This window comes from Mesocricetus auratus, unplaced genomic scaffold (assembly GCF_017639785.1).
Source record: "Mesocricetus auratus isolate SY011 unplaced genomic scaffold, BCM_Maur_2.0 Super-Scaffold_100676, whole genome shotgun sequence".
NCBI classification, from domain to species: Eukaryota; Metazoa; Chordata; class Mammalia; order Rodentia; family Cricetidae; genus Mesocricetus; species Mesocricetus auratus.
Window position 1 is genome coordinate 15,600,110 of NW_024429266.1, and position 20,900 is coordinate 15,621,009.

A 20,900-nucleotide genomic window follows, 5' to 3' on the forward strand; every position below is an offset into this window, starting at 1 on the left:
ATGCTCTTGGATTGGTAGGATCAACATAATAAAAATGTCAATCTTGCCAAAAGCAGTCTACAGATTCAATGCAATCCCTATCAAAATTCCGGCACAATTCTTCACAGACCTGGAAAGAACATTAATCAACTTTATATGGAAAAACAAAATGCCCAGGATAGCCAAAACAACCCTATACAATAAAGGAACTTCAGGAGGCATCACCATACCTGATTTCAAGCTCTATTATAGAGCTATAGTCCTGGAAACAGCTTGGTATTGGCACAAAAATAGGCAGGTAGACCAATGGAACCGAATTGAAAACCCTGATTTTAACCCACACACCTATGAACACTTGATTTTTGACAAAGTAGCTAAAACTATACAATGGAAAAAAGAAAGCATCTTCAACAAATGGTGCTGGCATAACTGGGTACTGGTATGCAGAAGACTGCAGATAGATCCATGTTTATCGCCTTGTACAAAACTTAAGTCCAAATGGATCAAAGATCTCAACATAAATCCAGCCACACTGAAACTTTTAGAAGAGAAAGTGGGAGATACTCTTCAACGAGTTGGTACAGGAGACCACTTCCTGAACATAACACCAGTGGCACAGACACTGAGATCGACAATTATTAACAAATGGGACCTCATGAAACTAAAAAGCTTCTGTAAGGCAAAGGACACAGTCAACAAGAAAGAAAGGCAGTCCACAGAATGGGAAAAGATATTCTCTGACCCCACATCTGACAGAGGGCTAATCTCCAAAATTTACAAAGAACTCAAGAAGCAAGTCTCCAAAACACCAAAGGATCCAATTAAAAGGTGGGGTACAGAACTAAATAGAGAATTCTCAATAGAGGAGGCTAAAATGGCCAAGAGACACTTAAGAAAGTGCTCAACATCCTTAGCCATCAGGGAAATGCAAATCAAAACAACTCTGAGATACCATCTTACTCCTGTCAGCATGGCTAAAATCAAAAACACCGAAGACAATTTATGCTGGAGAGGATGTGGAGAGAGGGGAACACTCCTCCACTGCTGGTGGGAGTGCCAACTCGTACAGCCACTTTGGAAAGCAGTATGGAGATTCCTCAGGAAAATGGGAATCAATCTACCACAAGACCCAGCAATTCCACTCTTAGGCATATATCCAAATGAGGCAAATTCATACAACAAGGGCATCTGCTCCACTATGTTCATAGCAGCATTATTTGTAATAGCCAGAACCTAGAAGCAACCTAGATGCCCCTCAACTGAACAGTGAATAGAGAAAATGTGATACATTTACACGATGGAGTATTACTCAGCAGAAAAAAACCAATGGAATCTTGAAATTCGCAGGTAAATGGATAGCACTGGAAGAAACCATCCTGAGCGAGGTAACCCAGTCACAAAAAGACAAACATGGTATGTACTCACTCATATATGGATTTTAAACATGGATCAGGAGAGTGCCAGTCTGCACTTCCACTGACAGAGAGTCTGGGAAACAGGAAAGAATCTAAAAGATATATATGGTACTCAAGAGAAGAGACATGAGGCAAGATCCTCTGAACAGATGGGGAACACGGCGAGGGGTGGGGGGGAGGGGGACCTGGGAAATAGAGAGGGGGAGAAGAGGAAGAGAGAGTAGATCATGGGGGAACAGGAAGGTTGAGTGGGGGGGGGTAGAATAGGGGGAAGAGGGAATCATAGGTTAGAAGACAGATCAGGCACCATTGTGACCTCTAGTGATCTAAACAGATGACACCAATTGGCAAGCTAAGCAATAGTGTAGAGACCACCTCGAATGCCTATTCCTGATAGTGAACTTGATGTCTATAACCATTCTGGAGCCTTCATCCAGTGACTGATGGAAGCAGAGGCAAACACCCACAGTTAAATACTGAACAGAACCCAAGGAACCCAGCGACAGAGAGAGAGGAGCGAAGAGCAAATTGGCAAAGAATGGGCTGGCAAAACCAGCAGAGACAGCTGATCTGAACAGGGGAGAGCTCTTGGACCCCAGACCTATAGCTGGGAGGCCAGCATGGGACCAATCCAGACCCCCTGAATGTGAGAGTCAATGAGGAGGCCTGGGCTACCTATGGGGTCCTGAGCAGTGGATCAGTGTTTATCCCTCGAATACTAACAGACGTCGTGTGTCCATAACACAAAGAGGGTTGCTCTCTCTGCCTGGACTCTTAGGGAAGTGCCTGGACCCTACCCTGAGTGAAATGATAGACTCTAGATATCCCCTATGTGGAAGGAATTGGCGATAGGGTGGGAGGATGGGGGGAATGGTTGGGGGGGGTGCGGGAGGAGGGGAGGGAAAGGGAACTGGGATTGACATGTAAAACAAGCTATTTAAAATTAAAAAAAAGAAAATACCAAGCTTGTTTAAAACAAAACAAAAAAAACATTTTTTACATTATATTAATGTTTCTAATCTGGAATTAAGCTAATAAATAGATGATTATCTAGATAAAAAAAATAGAGTCAGATACAGCTGGCCCCTAATCCACTATAGCTGATTATGGTGTGTGTGTATGTGTGTGTGTGTGTGTGTGTGTGTGTGTGTGTGTGTGTGTGTGTGTGTGTGTGTGTGTGTGTTTAAGAAAGGTCAGAAGACAAGCCTCAGCTGTCAGAGCTCTCCTTCATACCTTGTCTGAGGCAGGGTCTCTCTACCAGTTGTAAACTAGGCCAGCTGGCCAGGAATCTCCTGTCTTTGCTCCCAGCCTCCCATTTCACATGGGTGCTGAGATTAGAAATACTGTGCTACTGTGCTCAGTCCTGGGGATCTGATCTTGGGTCAGCAGGTATATGCAGCAAGAACTTTTCCGCATGGAGTCATCTCCTTGCCCTGTCTTTTTTTAAAGGGTAGTCACATGACAACAGAGGTGCATGTGAAGAGTGTGCCTCAGTGTGGAAACAGAAGACACTGGACTGACGAGTCTGTGAGACAAGTAAAGGCAAAAACAAAACAACAAACAACAAAAGAAAACCCAAAGAACAAAAACAACAACATCCCCCCCCCAGGAATCAAGGGCAAACACCACCCTACCCCCCATTAACAGGTTACAAAGAAACATGTCCTACTGGTGCCTTGATTTCTGGCTCCTAACCAGCTTGTAGGACTGTGGCATGGAGCTACACCTCAAGGTACTTAGTTGTGTGAACCTTAGGAACATTAAACAGTATAACACTTCCAGAGGCAGGTAGATCTCTGAGAGTTTGAGGCCAGCCTGGACTACAAAGTGAGTTCCAGAACAGCCAGAGCTGTTACACATAGAAATCAGTACAAAACCTCTTACTCTGACAAATATATACACTGCTTCCTTAGCATCTGCCAACCAAGTGAAACGGATGTTTTGAGTTTGACGTTCTGCCAAACGGGATCATGGTTTAACACTGGTCAAACTTAAAATCTATTAAACTTTAGGTGCTAAATATATACCAGTAGCTACTCAAAAAGCATCAATATAATGAAACCCAGAATACTTTTAGCAGGGTTGAGAATTCCTCACCTACAACGACGTTGTGGATTTTGCTGCCATGTGATGACTTTGACAGATTTCTCTCTCCTGTCTCTGTTCTTATAATTCCAGTAACAGTAAAGTTCTTATAGTAATAGTAAACCGTGTGGGCATCCCACAGGATTAAATCGGGCAGTGCTGAGTAAAGGAAATGGGGGACTAAGTTCCTGTTCATGGGCAGCTGCAGGTGGAAGTCCTGGAATGCCCACTTTCCCGAATCTTCATTGTACAGCAGCATGCGGATGCTCTTGGTGGTGGTGCAGGTGGAGCAGTAGTACACTACCACAGCGAGCTCCAGAGGGTGCCCTGTGTACTCAACACTTTCTATCGCCACCGTGTGCGCTGGGCTAAGCTTTAGAGCCGCTTTCAGCATTGAACTGTCTATTACCTTCGTAAATCTAAACGCAGAAAATCCAAGGTAAAATTCACTTTTTGTCCATATTGCCAACATGCTTTTTCTTTTTTCGGACTAGGAAAGGAAAAAAATAGAAAAATCTTCAGTTATGGAGAGTGGTCTAGCGATTTCTATTTTTCCTACACTTGTCAGTGAAGAGTAGAGGCTGGGAGGGCAGCCCTAGGCAGCACAGATGGGGTTCCATCCCCAGCACCTAAAGTAATAAAATGGAAAGGAAGTAATTACCAAGTTTTCTTTTAGCATTATTTCAGAATATAACGCTTTGGGCACTGAAGTTCATTAAATAAAAAAGTCATATTACATATCATGAAAAGAAATAATTCCATTAATTTTTTCTTATACCTTTATCTGTGTGTGTCTATAACACCAGGCTACTTAAAGTGTAATATTGACAGTGTGTTATGAGATTTATTGATTATTTAGAAATAAAATATGAGACCATACAAAGGATTTGTGTATAACTAACTACAAAGACACAGTCATAAGGTCCTACAATGTTGTAACATAGTATATTACTTAAAATTAAACTCTGATAACTTAAAGATGGTTATTATAAAATTCAATATAGCCACTAAAAATAGTTTCTATTTTAAAAAGTCTATATGAGACAACATTAACATGCTAAAAAAATTACAGTCCATTTAGAATGAGGCAGGAATGGAGAAACAACTGATGGGATAGATAGAAAAAAAACAAATGTTGCTGTTGGGAGGTGGCTCGGTGCTAGAATGATTGATAAGGATGCATGAGGGCATAGATTCAACCCCTGGTAGAGGGAAAAGAAGCATATACTGTATGAGTATATGCTCACAGATGTTTGGGTACCCAGAGAGGTCAAACAAATACATTGATCTCTCAGTACTCAGGACTGCAGGCTTTTGAGAACTGTCTATTGTAGGTGCTAGGACCCAAACTCTAATCCTCCTGATCCAGCAGCAAGCACTCTTAACCACCAAACAAGTTCTCCAGCCTTCCAAATAGTAGTCTTAATCCAGCCGTAGCAACAGTTAACACTACATCTAGATAGGCTCTACTCAAAGGCAGAGATTATTCCCATGGATTAAAAAAAAAAACAACAACAACACACACCAAAAAACCACAAAACAATGGGTGGTGGTTAAAGAGAAGAAACACATGAGCAAGAAATATATAAAAGCAGGCCGGGCGGTGGTGGCGCATGCCTTTAATCTCAGCACTCGGGAGGCAGAGGTAGGCGGATCTCTGTGAGTTCGAGGCCAGGCTGGACCGACAGCCTCCAAAACAATACCGAGAAACCCTGTCTCGTAAAAACCAAAAAAAAAAAAAAAAAAAAAAGAAATATATAAAAGCTAGGGGCTGGGTGTGAGGACCTGGGTTCTAACCCTGGCACTGTGAAAGAAAAAAAAAGGATGTCTATAAAGATTAAGGCGAAATGCCACTTTATTCCCACTAAGCGTTGAAATGTTACAAGATCTGATACGCCAAAGTTTGGTTAAGGCAGAACCACTACAAAAAAAAAGTCTGCTGTAGATATTTTGTAATTACTAAAGCTTTTAAAATCAATATTGACATTGATATATGATAGAAGAAAGACCCTACTGTGGCATCCCTTCCCAGTCCTCAGCTACTTCTCTAATGTGGAAACAGGTGTTTGCTTTGAGACATCTTTTCTAATACAGAAATTTGTCTTCCCAATTTCTATGACCAAAAACCCTAACCAAAGCAACTCCATGGGAGGAGGGTTTGGGGTTTATTGGACTCACAATCCCAGGTTACAGTCTGTCTTGTAGGGAAGTCAAGGCAGGAGCTTGAAGCACTGTCACATCCACAGTCGAGAGCAGAGACAGAAGGCATGCATGCAAACCTGTATTCAGCCCTCACCCACATTTAACGCAGTTCTTGACCTAAACCTAAGAAATGGTACTGGCTACTTTTAGTCTGGGCCTTCACCACCAATTAACAATAAAGATGACCCCCAACTTGATAAAGATAATTACTCAACAGAGTTTCCTTTTCAGGTCTCTCATGTAAGTAACCCACATCAATACTGTGAATTCAAACTCCTAAATGACCATGAGTTGACTATTTAGGAAACCCAGAGGGAAACACTTTAAAAAATAGTTCTTTTATTTTCGAGATTATAACATAATTGCATCATTTCCCCCCTCCCTTTTCTTCCAAATCCTCCTATATCCCCCTCTTTCTCTCTTTCACATTTGTGACCTCTTTTCCATTAATTGTTGTTACATGCATATATGTGTATGCATGTATATTCTTAAATATAACCTTCATTTTAAAGTATTCTAGGGTTTAGAACATTTAATTTTTTTATATTTATTTATTTTATCATTCTATGTGTATCAGTGTTTTGCACAGATATATGTCTGTGCACCCATGTGCATGCCTGATGCCTAAGGAGGTCAAAAGAGGGTGTTGGATCCCTTGGGACTAGAGTTACAGATGGTTCTGAGCTGCCATGTGGGTGCTGGGAATCAAACTCAGGTCCTCTGGGAGAGCAGTCAGTTCTCTTTACTGCTAAGCCAACTCTCTAGTCCCTTCTCTTTCTGTTATGAAGGCTGACATAGGTTTGGATGTGTTAGGGCCAATTTGAAGGCCATTATTTTATGAAAAAAAGTTTGTTCCAGATTCCCCTCTTTGCTCTCTCCTAAGTCTTTGCCTCCTGGCATCTGACTGCTGGAGGTCAGCCCTGAGGATGGCTTAACATGTTGGAATTTGCAACTTCCTCTGAGCCAGTATGTTGGGACAGCTTTTTTTCCTCCTAGAATTTCTCTTACTGTGGGGATGTTTCAGGGAGGTGTGTGTGTTGTGTGGGGGGGGTAGGAGGTGGGGATGGGAGTGGTTCATTGATTCTTGTCTTCTTGAAAGAATGAATTCAGTCAAGACACAGGTTAAGTGGAGGCTCATTCCTAAAGCATCAGTGTAGATGGTAAAGCTAAACAGAGAGAGTAGAGTGGACTGCCCCAAGGTGGGGAGCAGCTTGCTGAGTTCTGTGTTGTGGATTTATAAAATGCTTTACGAGTGTTTATGAAGTGGGTGTTACAGCATCCAGGACTTAAGTAGAAAACGTTGTAAGAAAGCCCTGCTCCATCTTGCTACCAGGAATAGCTCACCCCTACTGTCCAGGATTCAAGGTAACTGAAACTGTAGTCACACATCATTCAGACCTATCCTTCCTGGTCAGCTTGGCTATTTCATACATCTTAGTATTCAACTCACGTACTTGATTTTGCTATACCATATTTCTTTAGGAGCCCAACAATGTAGTTAAAAGAACATTTACATTTTTGTGTAATATTAATGTTTTGTAGTGAGAATGTTTTGATATCCATTATCCAAATATTGTGGTAATTTGATTAACTTTTGAAAGCACACAGAGTCTTGGGGGAACATATACAGGGAAACTTTTGTCTCCACAGTTTGACTGCATTGTTCTGCATGATAGCATACATGATTGATTTTTTTTTCTTTGTCACTAGGTATGCATCTTTACTGCTGAGACCTCAGAAAACTTGAATCTGAGAAATACAGCTGTTTACATCTTTAAATAACTGTCTGTAGACCTATATGAGCTTGAACATGCTGGATCTTGTATGATCTTAGAAGGTAAGTGAGGTTAGTACTTGTCTTGGAGAAACAATAACCAGGCAAAAAGCTGCTTAGTAAAGCTCCTGATCTATTACTGAACAAACATTATAGTAATATATTTAAATATATGTTGATAACATGCATACTCACATATATCATCTTTCACTAACCTTAAATAAATATCTGATCTGACACCATCTTCTTCTTGTAATGCCAATAATTTCGGTTTTAGGAAGACCTTTACTTGAGTCCAGTTTTTGAAATGTTTTCTCAGTTTTTAAGTAAACAGCACCATTTATTAGAAACATAATTCCATTGTTAAATAAGGCCACATCAGTCACATTGTGTCTTTCAGCATCACTCAGGATACCTGGGGGGACTCTTATTCTGGTCCAGGTACGGAAGGAATCATTTGATTGGAAGGTTTCATGGTCAGTGACCAGGACAGTAAATGTAGGCATGCAGGAACTCCAGGTAGACAGTAATGGACTGCCAGTCGGCAGAGTGAGCGGTAAATCTCCACTGATCTCGGCCATGGTGATCTTGGGAAAGGTCAGCAAGATCATGAGGTTTGAAATGAAGCAATCTTGGAAAGCCACTTTGTTTCCTTTAATCTCTTTCATTATATCATCTGAGGACATTGGCAAATGAATGTCCCAGGTTCTAAGGAGAGAAAAATGAAAAAGAGAAGAAAAAATGATCTCCCATTCCTCTGATTCATTTTGCATAGTTTATGCATTTTAAAAGCCCTAAGCTTTTATCAACAAAAGCTGCATGGCTCCATTTTTATTCTTCACTCTGAAAGAGGAAAATAATCTTGACTTGATGTTCTTTCTTCTGCAGTGTGTCTTTCTAACTCCAAATAAACAATCACATCTCCCTCTTTCTTAACATATAGTTTTACACATCACTTGCTGCTTTCTGATGTGGCAGATGAAGGCACATCCCTTAACTATGCCTTCCTTCTTACCTCCGGAGTTAACTGTACCACACTTATTAGTTGCATCAATGAGTCCTTCTATGGCTATTAATATATGAAGCAGACAATAATGGGTATTATGCAATGGATATAGAGAAACAGGAAACCTTATGTGCTACTGAGGAAGATACGAATGGGGCAGTGACTTTAGAATACATAGTTTAGCCATTCCTCAAAAATCAAATGTGGAAGATACCATATGACTCAGAAGTCTCACTCCTTTATATATATCGAGGAGAAACAAAACACATTGTCAACTGAAAATCTGCTCACAGATGCTCCTGGAAGCATTATAGACAGCAGCTGCTAATCAACTTTAGAGTAAACCATGTGTCATGTTTGTGTAATAGTGGCACTGGATGGACAAGTGTGAATGTACCCAGCTCTCTGAATCAGTGTGAACCACAGTTTAAAATGGTGGATTAAGCCGGGTGGTGGTGGCGCACGCCTTTAATCCCAGCACTCAGGAGGCAGAGGCAGGCGGATCTCTATGAGTTCGAGGCCGGGCTGGACTGACAGCCTCCAAAACAATACAGAGAAACCCTGTCTCATAAAAACCAAAAAAAAAAAATGGTGGATTAAATGGCATGTAAGTTATTGTTCAACAAAGCTTCTTAAAAATAGGAACAGGCTGGGCAGTGGTGGTGCACACCTTTAATCCCAGCACTTGGGAGGCAGAGGCTGGTGGATCTCTGTGAGTTAGAGGACTCTACCTGGTCTACATAGTGGGTTCTAGGACAGCCAAGGCTAACCAAAGAAACCCTGTCTTGAAAAACAAAATAAAAAAGCAAAAACAAGCAAACAAACAAATACAGAAAAGGAACATGTTATCAAAAAGTTTCCCACCCTTCTACTACATCAGAAAAGGCCTTCAGCTTGGTTTTATAGGGATGGTTTCTCCTACCTTCCCAGTTCCCAAGCGTTATAAAAGCAGGAAGAATTTGAGTTCTGGCTTATTCCTTTGAAGCTCTGAGTGGCACTTCTTACACTTCTTACTGTACCTATCCATTGCAGTTCTCTGCATCTCTTTGAATTGGTCTGTTCTCTCAGTTCCCAGTTTAAAGACTGTTACACACATCACCCGCCATCCACACTCCCTGATGTGGTCACTCAACTTTCAGGAAAGCACTCCCTACTCCCTCTCCTACTGAGTGAGTCTGACCTTGTGTCACACAGCCACCTGGGTTCGCCTCTGTGAGAACATCTCTGTTCCCTTGTTGAAGACAGTGATTGTATTCCTTAGTTACAAGTGACTTGCCTGTGCCTAGGTGCTCAGGAGGTTAAAAAGGCCTGTGTATACCTTGTGATGATCTACCTTTCTTAACTAACAGATGTTGTCTTTCTGGTTAGACTTATGGATAGGAGGATGGCAGTGTTGATGAGCGCTAGGGGAGGCAGTGACTGTTATATCCATCGACACTGCTTTCATGGCTGAGCAAGGAACATTTAGGACATGGTAACCCCTAGTGAGGCTTTTAGATTGAGGGTTAGGTTTTTAAACAAACAGTGACATCATCATCCAAGAATCTGACTGGTATTTTCTGAATTGATCATCAGTTGGAATTAATACAAAAATTTATTTTTCCTATATCATAAAGGAATTCTTACCCTGGAAATCACATGTCAGATACATTTACAAAAGTCCACTAATATTTTCAAATCTCGTTTAAAGCTTCTGATTTTAAATTAAAGATGAATTAAAAAATTAAATACCCCTCCGGTCTGAAGGAATCTGGGACATAGACTCTTCTCTTCACTGTTGTGTGAATAAAAGGGCACTGTCCCAGGGTGTTCAACAACTTGGTTAGTATTCTGGAATTCTGAAAAAAAACAGATAAAAGTTTCTCTCTTATTATTTTCATAACCTGATGGGGATGTCTTCTGTGCATATGTTTCTCTTATTGGTTGATGAATAAAACACTGGCCAATAGGGCAGTAAGATAGGCAGGTCTAGGAGATAAGGAGGATTCTGGGAAGTGTAGGCAGAGAACAGTCATCATGTGATTCCCGGGAAGAGAGGGCACAAGTCAGGCATTCTCCGGTAAGATAAGACCATGTAAAAATAATTAGATTAATAAAATTTGGTTAATATTTAAGACAGAGCTAGCAAATAAGAAGCCCTAGTCATCAGCCAATAGTTTCATAATTCATATAGCATCTGTGTGTTTATTTGGGGGCCCCAAGGTGGCTGCAGGACCAGGCTGGTGGTAAAGAGTGATTGTAACAATAGCCCAAGATATTTGGAAGTGCTTTCATGTATTTAATGATGTGTTAAATTTTTTCTTTTAGTTAAGATATTGTTTATTCTTATACATTCAACATGCTTTCAAGATTTATTTTTGTTTCTTTCAACCATCTAGCTTCCTCCCCATAAGAATTTTATGAATTATAAATGTCACAGAATAGGGGTATAGTTCAGCAATACAGTACTTAGTACAGCCTATAAATTAATATAAGCCATAATAAAGTTTCCAACACATTGAAAACATTTTTGCACTATTAGAATTCTATGTGAATGAAGACTACAGGGGTCCTGAATACATAAACCTGAGTTTTAATATTTTATTTTGTGTTTCTGTTGTGGGTAAGAGGTACACATTGCCATGGTACACATGTAGAGGTCACAGGGCAATTTGAGAGAGTCAGGTCTGTCCTTCCTCCGCCTGGGTTCCCAGGATTGAACGCAGGCTATTCAGGCTTGGCAGCAAGAAACTTTACTGACTGACTAACCTTAGTGGTCCCAGAATTAAAAAAAAAATCTGTCAGCATCTAATACACTGGGGTGATCGTCCCATCTGAAGCATTTCATTGATGCCAATACCTCCACTTTTCCCCTGCTCTACTGAAGGTCTCCAGAATTTGAATCTTTTCTCTCCTTACAGCACAGTCCTCTAGCCTTCATGGTCACCTGTACTCACATACATAAAAAACTAACTAAAAAAAGAAAATAAAAGAAATGGATGCTGTCCATAGAAAGGAAAACATCCTTCACTGAAGTTAAAAGTTTTTGTGCACCAAAGGATACCATCAACGAAATAAAAAGACCAGCTGGGTATGGTGGCACACCTGCAGAGGCAGGCAGATCTCTGTGAGTTCAAGGCCAGCCTGGTCTACAGAGTGAGTTCCAGGACAGCCAGGGCTATACAGAGAAACCCTGTCTTGAAAAACCAAACTAAAACAACAACAACAACAACAAAAAGCCTCCCAAACCAACAACAAAAAATCCCCAAAACAAAACAAAACAAAAAGCAACAAAAAAACCCCAACCAAACAAGCAAACAATAAAAATGAAAACAAGGTAAAAAGACAATCCACAGGTGAAAGAAAATATTTGTAAATCACATCTTGTATATGATATTAACATTCAGAATATGTAGAGAGCTCAGAGATTCCAAAAGAACATGATCACAAATGAACAAAGACTTGAAAAGACATTTTTTTCCCAAAGATGATCATGTAAGTGGTCAACAGGGTTTCTGAAAAAAATGTAAAGCAGAATTACCAGCATGGGTCACAATAGCCCCAAGGTAGAAAGGAGCCAACTGTCATTGAAGGACAAACAAAATTTGCCATGTGGTGCAATGGACTATATCTCAGCCTTAAAAAGGAAAAAAAAAAAAATACATGAAGATCTTGTACCAAGTGAAGAAAGTCAGTTACAAAAGAACAAATCTTGTTCAAATCAAATTCTACTACCATGTATAATCTATAAGTCACAGGGAAAGCTGACACCAGAAATGAAATCTGGATGTCTAGCCTTGGAAATGGTAGAAAATAAATCTGCTTCTTTTGTTAAAAGCTAATCAGGCCCCTTAGTCACACAGCTGCCATGACAGGCTTAATAAAAAACCAGCCAGGGAGTAGGCCTGAGTTTTGGTTTACTGTAAGGCAGCACCTCATTCCAGGAGAAACCACAAACTGACACCACCCAGGAATAGGCCAATCAGCATCCAGGGGGAAAATATCTAACATTCCAACCTAAGGGGGAAGTGCCTGATATTCCAAACATTTCCTACCATTATAGATAGCAGATGCCCCTGAGCCCAGCTCACACCTTTCCCCTTTTTGCCAAAACACCCCTAGACAAATATCAGCCAATCAGGGGTCCTAGAGCCTGGAAATCCCCTTATCCCAACCTCTGCTCTGATGAAAACTCTACCCCAACTGGGCCCAGGGCTCTCTGCTTTCACCATTGCATTGGACAGGAGCTTGAATAAAGGCTCCTTGCTTTTGTATATGGATTCAGTCTCTGTGGTGGTCTTAGAGGGGTCCCCACAATCTGTGAATAACACCCACAGAGGCTAGAAGAAGGCATTGGCCCAAGAAACTGGGGTTAGATAGTTGTGAGATGCCATGTGGGTGCTGGAAGAAAACCCCAGGCCCTCTGGAAGGGCAGCCAGTACTCTTAACTGCTGAGTCATCTCTCCAGTTCAAGGTTGATTCACTGTTAAATTGCAGATAACAAGCCTAGAGGGTCAAATGATTCATGTAATAATAGATTTAAGTTGGAGAGTAGCTTAACATGCTACAGATACATAGAAAAATTTGTACATATATGTGGGCATATGTTGCATGGATTAGGACAGTGACATATGTTTGTTCTACCAGGTAAGATAGGACACCACTACTGTCTTAGTCAGTGTTCTGTTGTTATGAAGAGACATCATGATCACGGAAACTCTTACAAAAGAAAGCATTTAGTTGGGGCTTGCTTACAGTTTCAGAGATCTAGTCTATTATTATCATGTTGGGAAGTATGGCAGGATGCAGTCAGACAAGGTATTGGAGAAGGAGCTGAGAGTTCTATATCTGGGTTAATGACACTGGGCCTGGCTTGATTTTTTTTTCTGGCTTGGATTTCTAAAACCTCAAAGCCCACTCCCAATAACACACTTCCTCCAACAAGGTCACACCAACTCCAACAAGGCTACACCTTCTAGTCCTTTTCCAGTAGTGCCACTCCCTGGTGACTTGGCATTCAAATATATGAGCCTAGGGGACATTCTTATTCAAATCACCACATTCCTCTCCCTAGCCCCTATAGGCTTATAGCTATATCATAATGCAAGATGCATTTAGTCCAATCTCAAAGTCCCCAGAGGCCTTCACAGTCTCCACACTGCTTGAAAGTCCAAAGTCTCTGAGACTTTTCTAACAGTGGCCACCATAAAATCAAAATCAAAAAGCATATTACATACTTCCAGCATACAATGGCATACAGCATATATATTACCAAAGTGAGGAAAGGAAGAATAGTGAGGAAATACTGACACAAAACAAGAATGAAAACCAGCAAGGTAAACTCCAAATTCTGCATCTCCATGTCTGATAACAAAGAACTCTTCAGATCTCCAACTTCCTCCAGCTTTGTTGACTGCAACACACTTTTCTCTCTTGAACTGGTTCCTCTTCCTGTTAGCATCTTTCCTTGTTTATACACCTGGTATCTCAAACATCAAGGCAATCCAGGCTTCACCTTCATAGCTTCATGCAATGCACTCTCTAGGTTTCCATGCCATGACACCCCTGACACATGCCTGGCTTTAGCAGCTTTCCTTATCTATGGAGGGAAAGTCTACAGCTGCTTTTTTGTATCCTTGATTCTAAATCAAGAATCACATGGCTGAGGATGCCAAGTTCTGTTGCCTGCTAGGGCTAGAACATGGCTCTCACATTCAGTCACGTCTGCATCACCTTTCTGTTGTTGATGGTTTTCTTTACTTCTTAATTTTCTTTAGTTCATTTTCACAAGTTGGAAGTTTAGCTGTGTGGGGTCTTGCGCTGAGGTCACCAGTCCCTTTATTCCATATAGCATCAGGTTTTTTTTCTAAACTTTTCTCTCATTGAGCATTGGACTTAGCTCCATTATACTTTCTGGTGCACCTTTTCTCCTCAAACTGTACACTTTGTATTTTTTCTTGCTCAGCTTGCTCCTTTTCATTTTAGATCTGCATAAAAGAGACCACTAATAAACACACAACAGAGTCAATACTAGGCTGTCTTGAAATCCCTCTGCCAATACTATCAGTCCAAAAACGCTTCAATTTAGCCTCAGGCAGATTTTTCAGAAAAGGGGAAAGCATCTACATTCTTTACCAAAATATCAGAAGAATGGTCCCTAAGCTACTTAATAATAATATTCTTCTCCTCTGAAATTTCTTGAGTTGGGCTGTCATAATCTATATGGCTCTCAGCACCACTGTCTTTCATGCTCCTACTAATATGGCCTGTTAAATCCTGCTTAAAACATTCAACTGTTTTTCTAGTCCAAAGTCCCAAAGTTTGCATTCTGCCAACAAGCAGCACATGGTCAGGCCTGTCACAGCATAAACCCACTCCGGGGTAGCAACGTCTATCTTGGTCACTGTTCTATTGCTGTGGAAAGACATCATCATGACCATGGCAACTCCCTCACCTGCATAATTTTTTTCCTTCCTTCCTTCCTTCCTTCCTTCCTTCCTTCCTTCCTTCCTTCCTTCCTTCCTTCCCTTCCTCTCTCCCCTCCTTCCCTCTTTCTCTTTCTTTATTATTCATCTATTTATTTTATATCCTGGCCACAGCCTCCCCCACATCCTCCCCTCCTAGTTCCTCCCTCTATTCCCTCCCCACTCCCAACTCCCACTCCCACTCTTTTTCCATCTTCCCCCAGGAGAGGGAAGGTCTCTCTGAGTATCAATAAAACATGGCATATCAAGTTGCAGTATGACTAAGCACCTACCTGAAGGGACCAGACCCTCACCCAGTCCCCTGCTTTAGCAGCCATGACAGGCTACAGAAAAGACCTAACAAGACAAAGGCCCCTGACTCAACACGTGTGCTTAGTTTCCGGCCTTCAGACCTTGCAGGAGTTATCCTAGGTCAGATATCCTCCACGTGGCAAGGAACCAGTCACAAGTTAGCTGTCGGGCTCTGGATATGCTTTATGGTAAAAGTGTCATAATAGTGATGTGCAGAGCATAGCAACTGCCCTAGCAGGGTCTATAACTCATAGCAACCAGTTGACCAGTCAACACCGGACAGGCCTCCCAGGCCTGGAAGCGCACCAATCCTGAGACTGTTGCAGACCCCTAGACACTCCCCTGGTTCTACCCAATATATTCCCCACCTTGCAGCCCCTTGGGGGTCCTTCTTGCTAGGACCCACCATGTGGAGTTAACTCATTAAACAATGAAAGACTCTTTGCTTTTGCATCAGAATGGGTTTCTTGGATGATTTTGGGGTTCAGAACTACCCATGTATTAAGGCTTTGCAAGGCAACTCAGTAGGAGGAATAGGGTTCAAAAGCCATTCAGAAATGGCCCCTGTTACTCCTGTTAGGAATCCCACAAGAAGACTGAACTACACAACTGTAACATACTTGCAGGGTGCCTAGGTCAGACCCATGCAGGTTCTCTGATTGTCAGTCTCTGCAAGCCCCCGGGAGCCCAGGTTAGTTGACTGTGTGAGCCTTGACCCCTCTGGCTCCTATACTCCTTTCTCCTCAAAAGAAAGCATTTCGGTGGGGCTTGCTTACAGTTTCAGAGGCTTAGTCCATTATCATCACAGTGGGGAGGATGACAGGATGCAGACAAACATGATGCTGGAGTAGTAGCTGAGAGTTCTATGTCCAGATTCATAGGCAGCGGGAAGAGAGAGCCACCGGGCCTGGTTTGGACTTTTGAAATCTCAAAGCCTACCTCCAGTGACATACTTCTTCCAACAAGGTAATACCTACCCCAAAAAGGCCACACCTCCTAATCCTTCTCAAGTAGTGCCACTTCCTGATGACCAAGCATTCAAATACTTGAGCTAATTGGAGGCCCTTCTTTTCAAACCACCAAATTATCAGTGCATATCCTTACAAGCAGATCTTGATTCCTAATGCAGTCTGTAAGATGGTTTTGGAGAACCTTAGAGTGCCAAAGTGTAAAAAAAAAAGGGGGGGTAAAATCAGACCAAATCTAACCAATGGTAGGAATGTCAGAAGGGATACACGATCTAATGAGTGGGTTCTAGTGAATATGCAGTGTCGTGTTATAACCCAAGACCATGGAATAAGTACGCAAGTCTGTACCAATATAAACAAAGCATTGGGCAAATAAATGAGCCAGAGTATCACATAAATCTTCCATACAGAAAAAAATTATTTAAAAAATTACGTAAACTTCTGCTTTAAGAAAGTGGAGTGTGAACCCAAGAAATAGTTCAGGGGATAAAGGCACTTGCCACCAAAACTGATGACCTGAGTTCAGTCCTTGGGTGACACATGGTAGAAGCAGAATTGCCTTCTGGTCTCCACATGCATGCTCTGTCAAGCAGTGCACACACACACACACACACACACACACACACACACACACACACACACACACACACACAGATACTACCAGGCCACATTGATAGGATAGACCCTCAATGAAATGATGACAACAGCTCTGGAAGTTTGTGGCATTTCTCCTCGAGATGTCTAACTCCAGTCTCATTATGAGAAAAATTTCAGGTAAATAGCAGCTTATTGACATTCTCCACAGTACCTGACCAGGAATCTTCAAAATTGTTGAGGTCATAAAAAGCCTGTAGATACTATTACAACAAAGGAGCACCTGAGAGGAAACTGGGCAACCAAATGATGGTAATCGCGAAAAGAAAAAGGGAGTATTGGGGAAAACCAAGGAAAGACCAATATGAACTTCACCTAGTAACAACGTAGCAATATTTCATAAATTGTGACCAATATACAAGCGTAAGATAATAGATAATAATATTATAATAAACTATCTTTACAACAATTATATAAATGTAAAATCATTTTAAATAAAAACTATTAACAAATGAATGAAAGGTAAGAATATGTGAACCTTGTATTTTAAAAACTCTTAAAGTTTCATATGAAGTGCCTATATTTCAAGGCCAGATAAATAGCTTGATATTTTAATATTTCTATTTTATTTGTTAATCATAAAGAAACAAGAATATTTATTGATGTAGATGTCTTCTGGTACATATGTTTCTCTTATTGGTTGATGAATAAAAAACGCTGTGGCCTGTTGGGCCTAAAAAAGGCTTGGATGTGAGGCCCAGTGTAACCTCCTGAGCCTGGCTAGAGTTTGGCGACCTGTCTCTGACTTGTAACCTCCAAGTGGGGGTAACTAAGCCAGACCTGATGTAAGACTGCCCCCTGCCTAGCTACCTGCCTACTTGGTGGAATATTTTTGGCCCTTACTCCTCACATCACCTTACCCCATCCTAAGATTCTCATCCCCTACCTCAGCCCTATATAAGTTCCTGCCTGTTGGAATAAATCGAGATTCTGCTTCAGTGTATATTTTTTCCCGTAACTAATGGGTGAATGGTCTGAGTTGTCGACACTCACCAACCCTCTCAGGCCCAGGAAGAGACTGGCTAAAGCAGCCCTCTCCCCACCTGCCAGAGGACCCAGCAGTGGTCAATAGGGCAGCAAGATAGACAGGTCTAGGAGATGTGGAGGATTCTGGGAAGTGAGGCAGAGAGGAGTTGTCATGTGATTCCTGGGATAGAGGACATGAGTGAAACATTCTTTGCTAAGAGAAGACCATGTAGAAACACATAGATTAATAGAATTGGGTTAATAATTAAGACAGAGCTAGCCAATAAAAAGCTCTAGTTAGTGGCCAACAGTTTCATAATTAATATAGCATCCGTGTGTTTATCTGGAGGTTCAAAGGAGGCTGTGGGACCAGGCTGGAGGGTAAGAGTGATTGTAACAATTTATTGCACACTAATTTTCTATTTTAATATTAATACTGTGCTCAATTAGAACACAAATGTGAAAACATTGTTAAACAATAGGAAGCTATAAACGTGAAACAGAAGGTTAGTTAACAAATAAAATGTCTACCACTGATATGAATAGGCCAATGAATGGGTTTGAGGCAAGATTAGAAAGAGTTATTGACCAATGATCTGGGGCCGGTCATAATACACCTCCTAGGGCTGCTGAGAGGGCTCAGCCGGTTGTAGTATAAGCCTGGCAACCTGAGTTCAACGCCCAGAGTTCAAATAAAGGTGGAAGGAGAGAACTGATTCCACAAAGCTGCCTTTTTGTCTCTCTACACATGCCCTGCCCTGTCCCCACTCCCAACACATCTTATGCAAACAACCCCCCTCCCCTGTTTCTTACTCACTAGGATAGCGGCAGGCTCATGAGAGAGCAATAGCCTATACTGATAATATTTCTCAGTATGTTTTAGTTGTAACAGAATACAAAACTTAAATCTCCAAAGCAGTAAATTTGTAACAAATGCAAGGAAGGGCTGGCACATTTGCTGTGTTACATCTTAGCTATGTTTTTAAAGCATGACTCCAATGGAGATACTCACAGGACATCCTTAAGACACAGGAATGGCCCACCTTTTTCCCTCTGATGAGAAGACTGCTCAACACAGAGATTAACTATTGTAGAGATCAAGTGCAAGTTCAAGATACCTATAATGACCAGGCTGAACAAGGGAACCACAAGGGTGTTTTAAACTGGCCTCAGGAAGCTTAGAATCCTATTCATTGATTATAGTTTACACTCGGTCCTCAAAAAAAGATAGGTAGCCCGTGTGATCTGACCTAAGATAATATTCGTACTTACCGTCGAAGGTTTTATTGCAGTCCCCTGCAACTCTTCTTTGCTGGAACTTTCTGGATCATACACCCATAAAGTGACAATCTATCAAAGAAAATGTGAGAGGCACAAATCGGTTGGTGGGTTAAATAAAAAAGAGGACACAGTTGGAAAGGGTTGGGGATAGAAGGTGAATCTTGGAGTATTTAGGGGGAGGGATAAGGGTGAGGATAAATAAAATGCATTCTATGAATATGTAAAATTACCAAAGAATATTAAAAACACATTAAAATTTGCATTTCCTTATAGTTTATACAAATTTCTTTTGTTGTTGTGGCAAACCCACTCAAAATGTTCTTAACTATTTCCAAAGTTTTCATTATTGGGCCTGGAGCAATAGTTCAGTGGTTAAGAGTACTAGCTGTTCAGAGGAACCTTGGGTTCAAGGCTCAGCACCTACAGTTGGCTTAGATTGTTTTTTGCTTTTTTCCCCCTAGAAAATGGATAATTATCCGCCTGCTTAGGGTTGGTTTTAAGTTATGTAGGGTTGGGAATGGAAGATGGTGGTCAGACTCGGGAATCTTTTTTAGAAAAGTTTAAAGGGTATGCATGGGATAGGATATATGTAGATTAACATATCTTCTGTGAACTATTTTAGCAACTATTAGCTATAGACAACTTACATTGTTATAGATTCTTGTATGTTGAAACTTATGTAAAATTAACTTTGTATTCCTGTTTTGGATAATTTGTATATTTTTCATACTATGTAGGCTCTTCTTTCTGTTTACGATGCTTTGCACACAAATATAAAACTATCTTTATCATATCCTATGTATGTATGTTTCTATATATGCTTAAGATGTTTTGTACATCGATACAATTTAGGATATTTCATCATGTTGCACTATATAGTTCTACCTCTGGTCAAGACATTTCAGGTCTACCTCTGCTTTAGAGATTTATATATATATGTATATAGTTACAAATTTGAGGTCATTGTCCTTATGCTACACATTGGTTTTTAAGATTTTAAAAATCATTTTGGGAAGCTTCAGTCACTGAACTATTATGTTTCTGAGAATTACAGATTATAGTTGCCTATGCTTCTTATACCTAATGATGTTAGTCAGGTTCTATATGTGCTCAGAGATGTACCCAACATAGATATTTGATCTTCAAACACTTCAAATACCTACAGAATATGGCATTTAAATGTTTTAATAATTTAGAACTCTGTTGACATGAGGCACAATTGTTCCTGACAGCACCGAGCTATTCCCGAGTATGATGGGCACCAATGACCCTCTATTTGGAATCCGTTCTCTTCTTGGCTACTGGTCTTTTGGGCAAAGAACTGCCCCCACCTCGACTGCTGGCTTTGGACATGCTGTCCTAACTGGGCTAGCAGAAGATAAACTTAAAGCGACTGCTAAACCTTGCCAAGTCAGATGTAACTGTGAGACCTTGGGTGACTGTCCAGGTAGCCTGCCATTTCTGTCTTTTCTTGCTAGGAAGTCACATGCTTGCACTTCCTGCCTACCCTAGTAATGTTATTTTCCTTCTCAGGTCTTTGATGAGGTTGAAGACTAGACTGTCACAGCTAATATCCTCTCTTATCTTAGATGGAAAATACTAGGTACAAGACTTAGACTTTCCAGATTAGGACAGCTATTGGAGTAATCTCTGTTATATGCCAAGATCCTGGAACTGAACATGTAGAATGTGTGTATTACTCAACGTTGCTCTTGCTGGTTGTAGTTCTTAGTTTGGGTATGTTTTTACCTTTCATTCTCCAGGAATATACTTGATATTTGTTACCATTGTATATAGTTTTTGTATCAGGCTTAA

General features: G+C 40.9%; 1 protein-coding gene across 1 annotated transcript in view; it reads right to left on the reverse strand.

Moving 5' to 3' along the window:
- Positions 1-20,900, reverse strand: part of Catspere (catsper channel auxiliary subunit epsilon) — a 102,424-nt gene that overhangs the window by 50,875 nt on the left and 30,649 nt on the right. Inside the window, exons 7-10 of the mRNA XM_040737409.1 lie at positions 19,077-19,154; positions 10,193-10,299; positions 7,671-8,163; positions 3,492-3,969 (exon numbers count right to left, since the gene is read on the reverse strand). Coding sequence (XP_040593343.1) covers positions 3,492-3,969; positions 7,671-8,163; positions 10,193-10,299; positions 19,077-19,154 — 1,156 coding nt within the window. The remainder of the gene's footprint in view (positions 1-3,491; positions 3,970-7,670; positions 8,164-10,192; positions 10,300-19,076; positions 19,155-20,900) is intronic.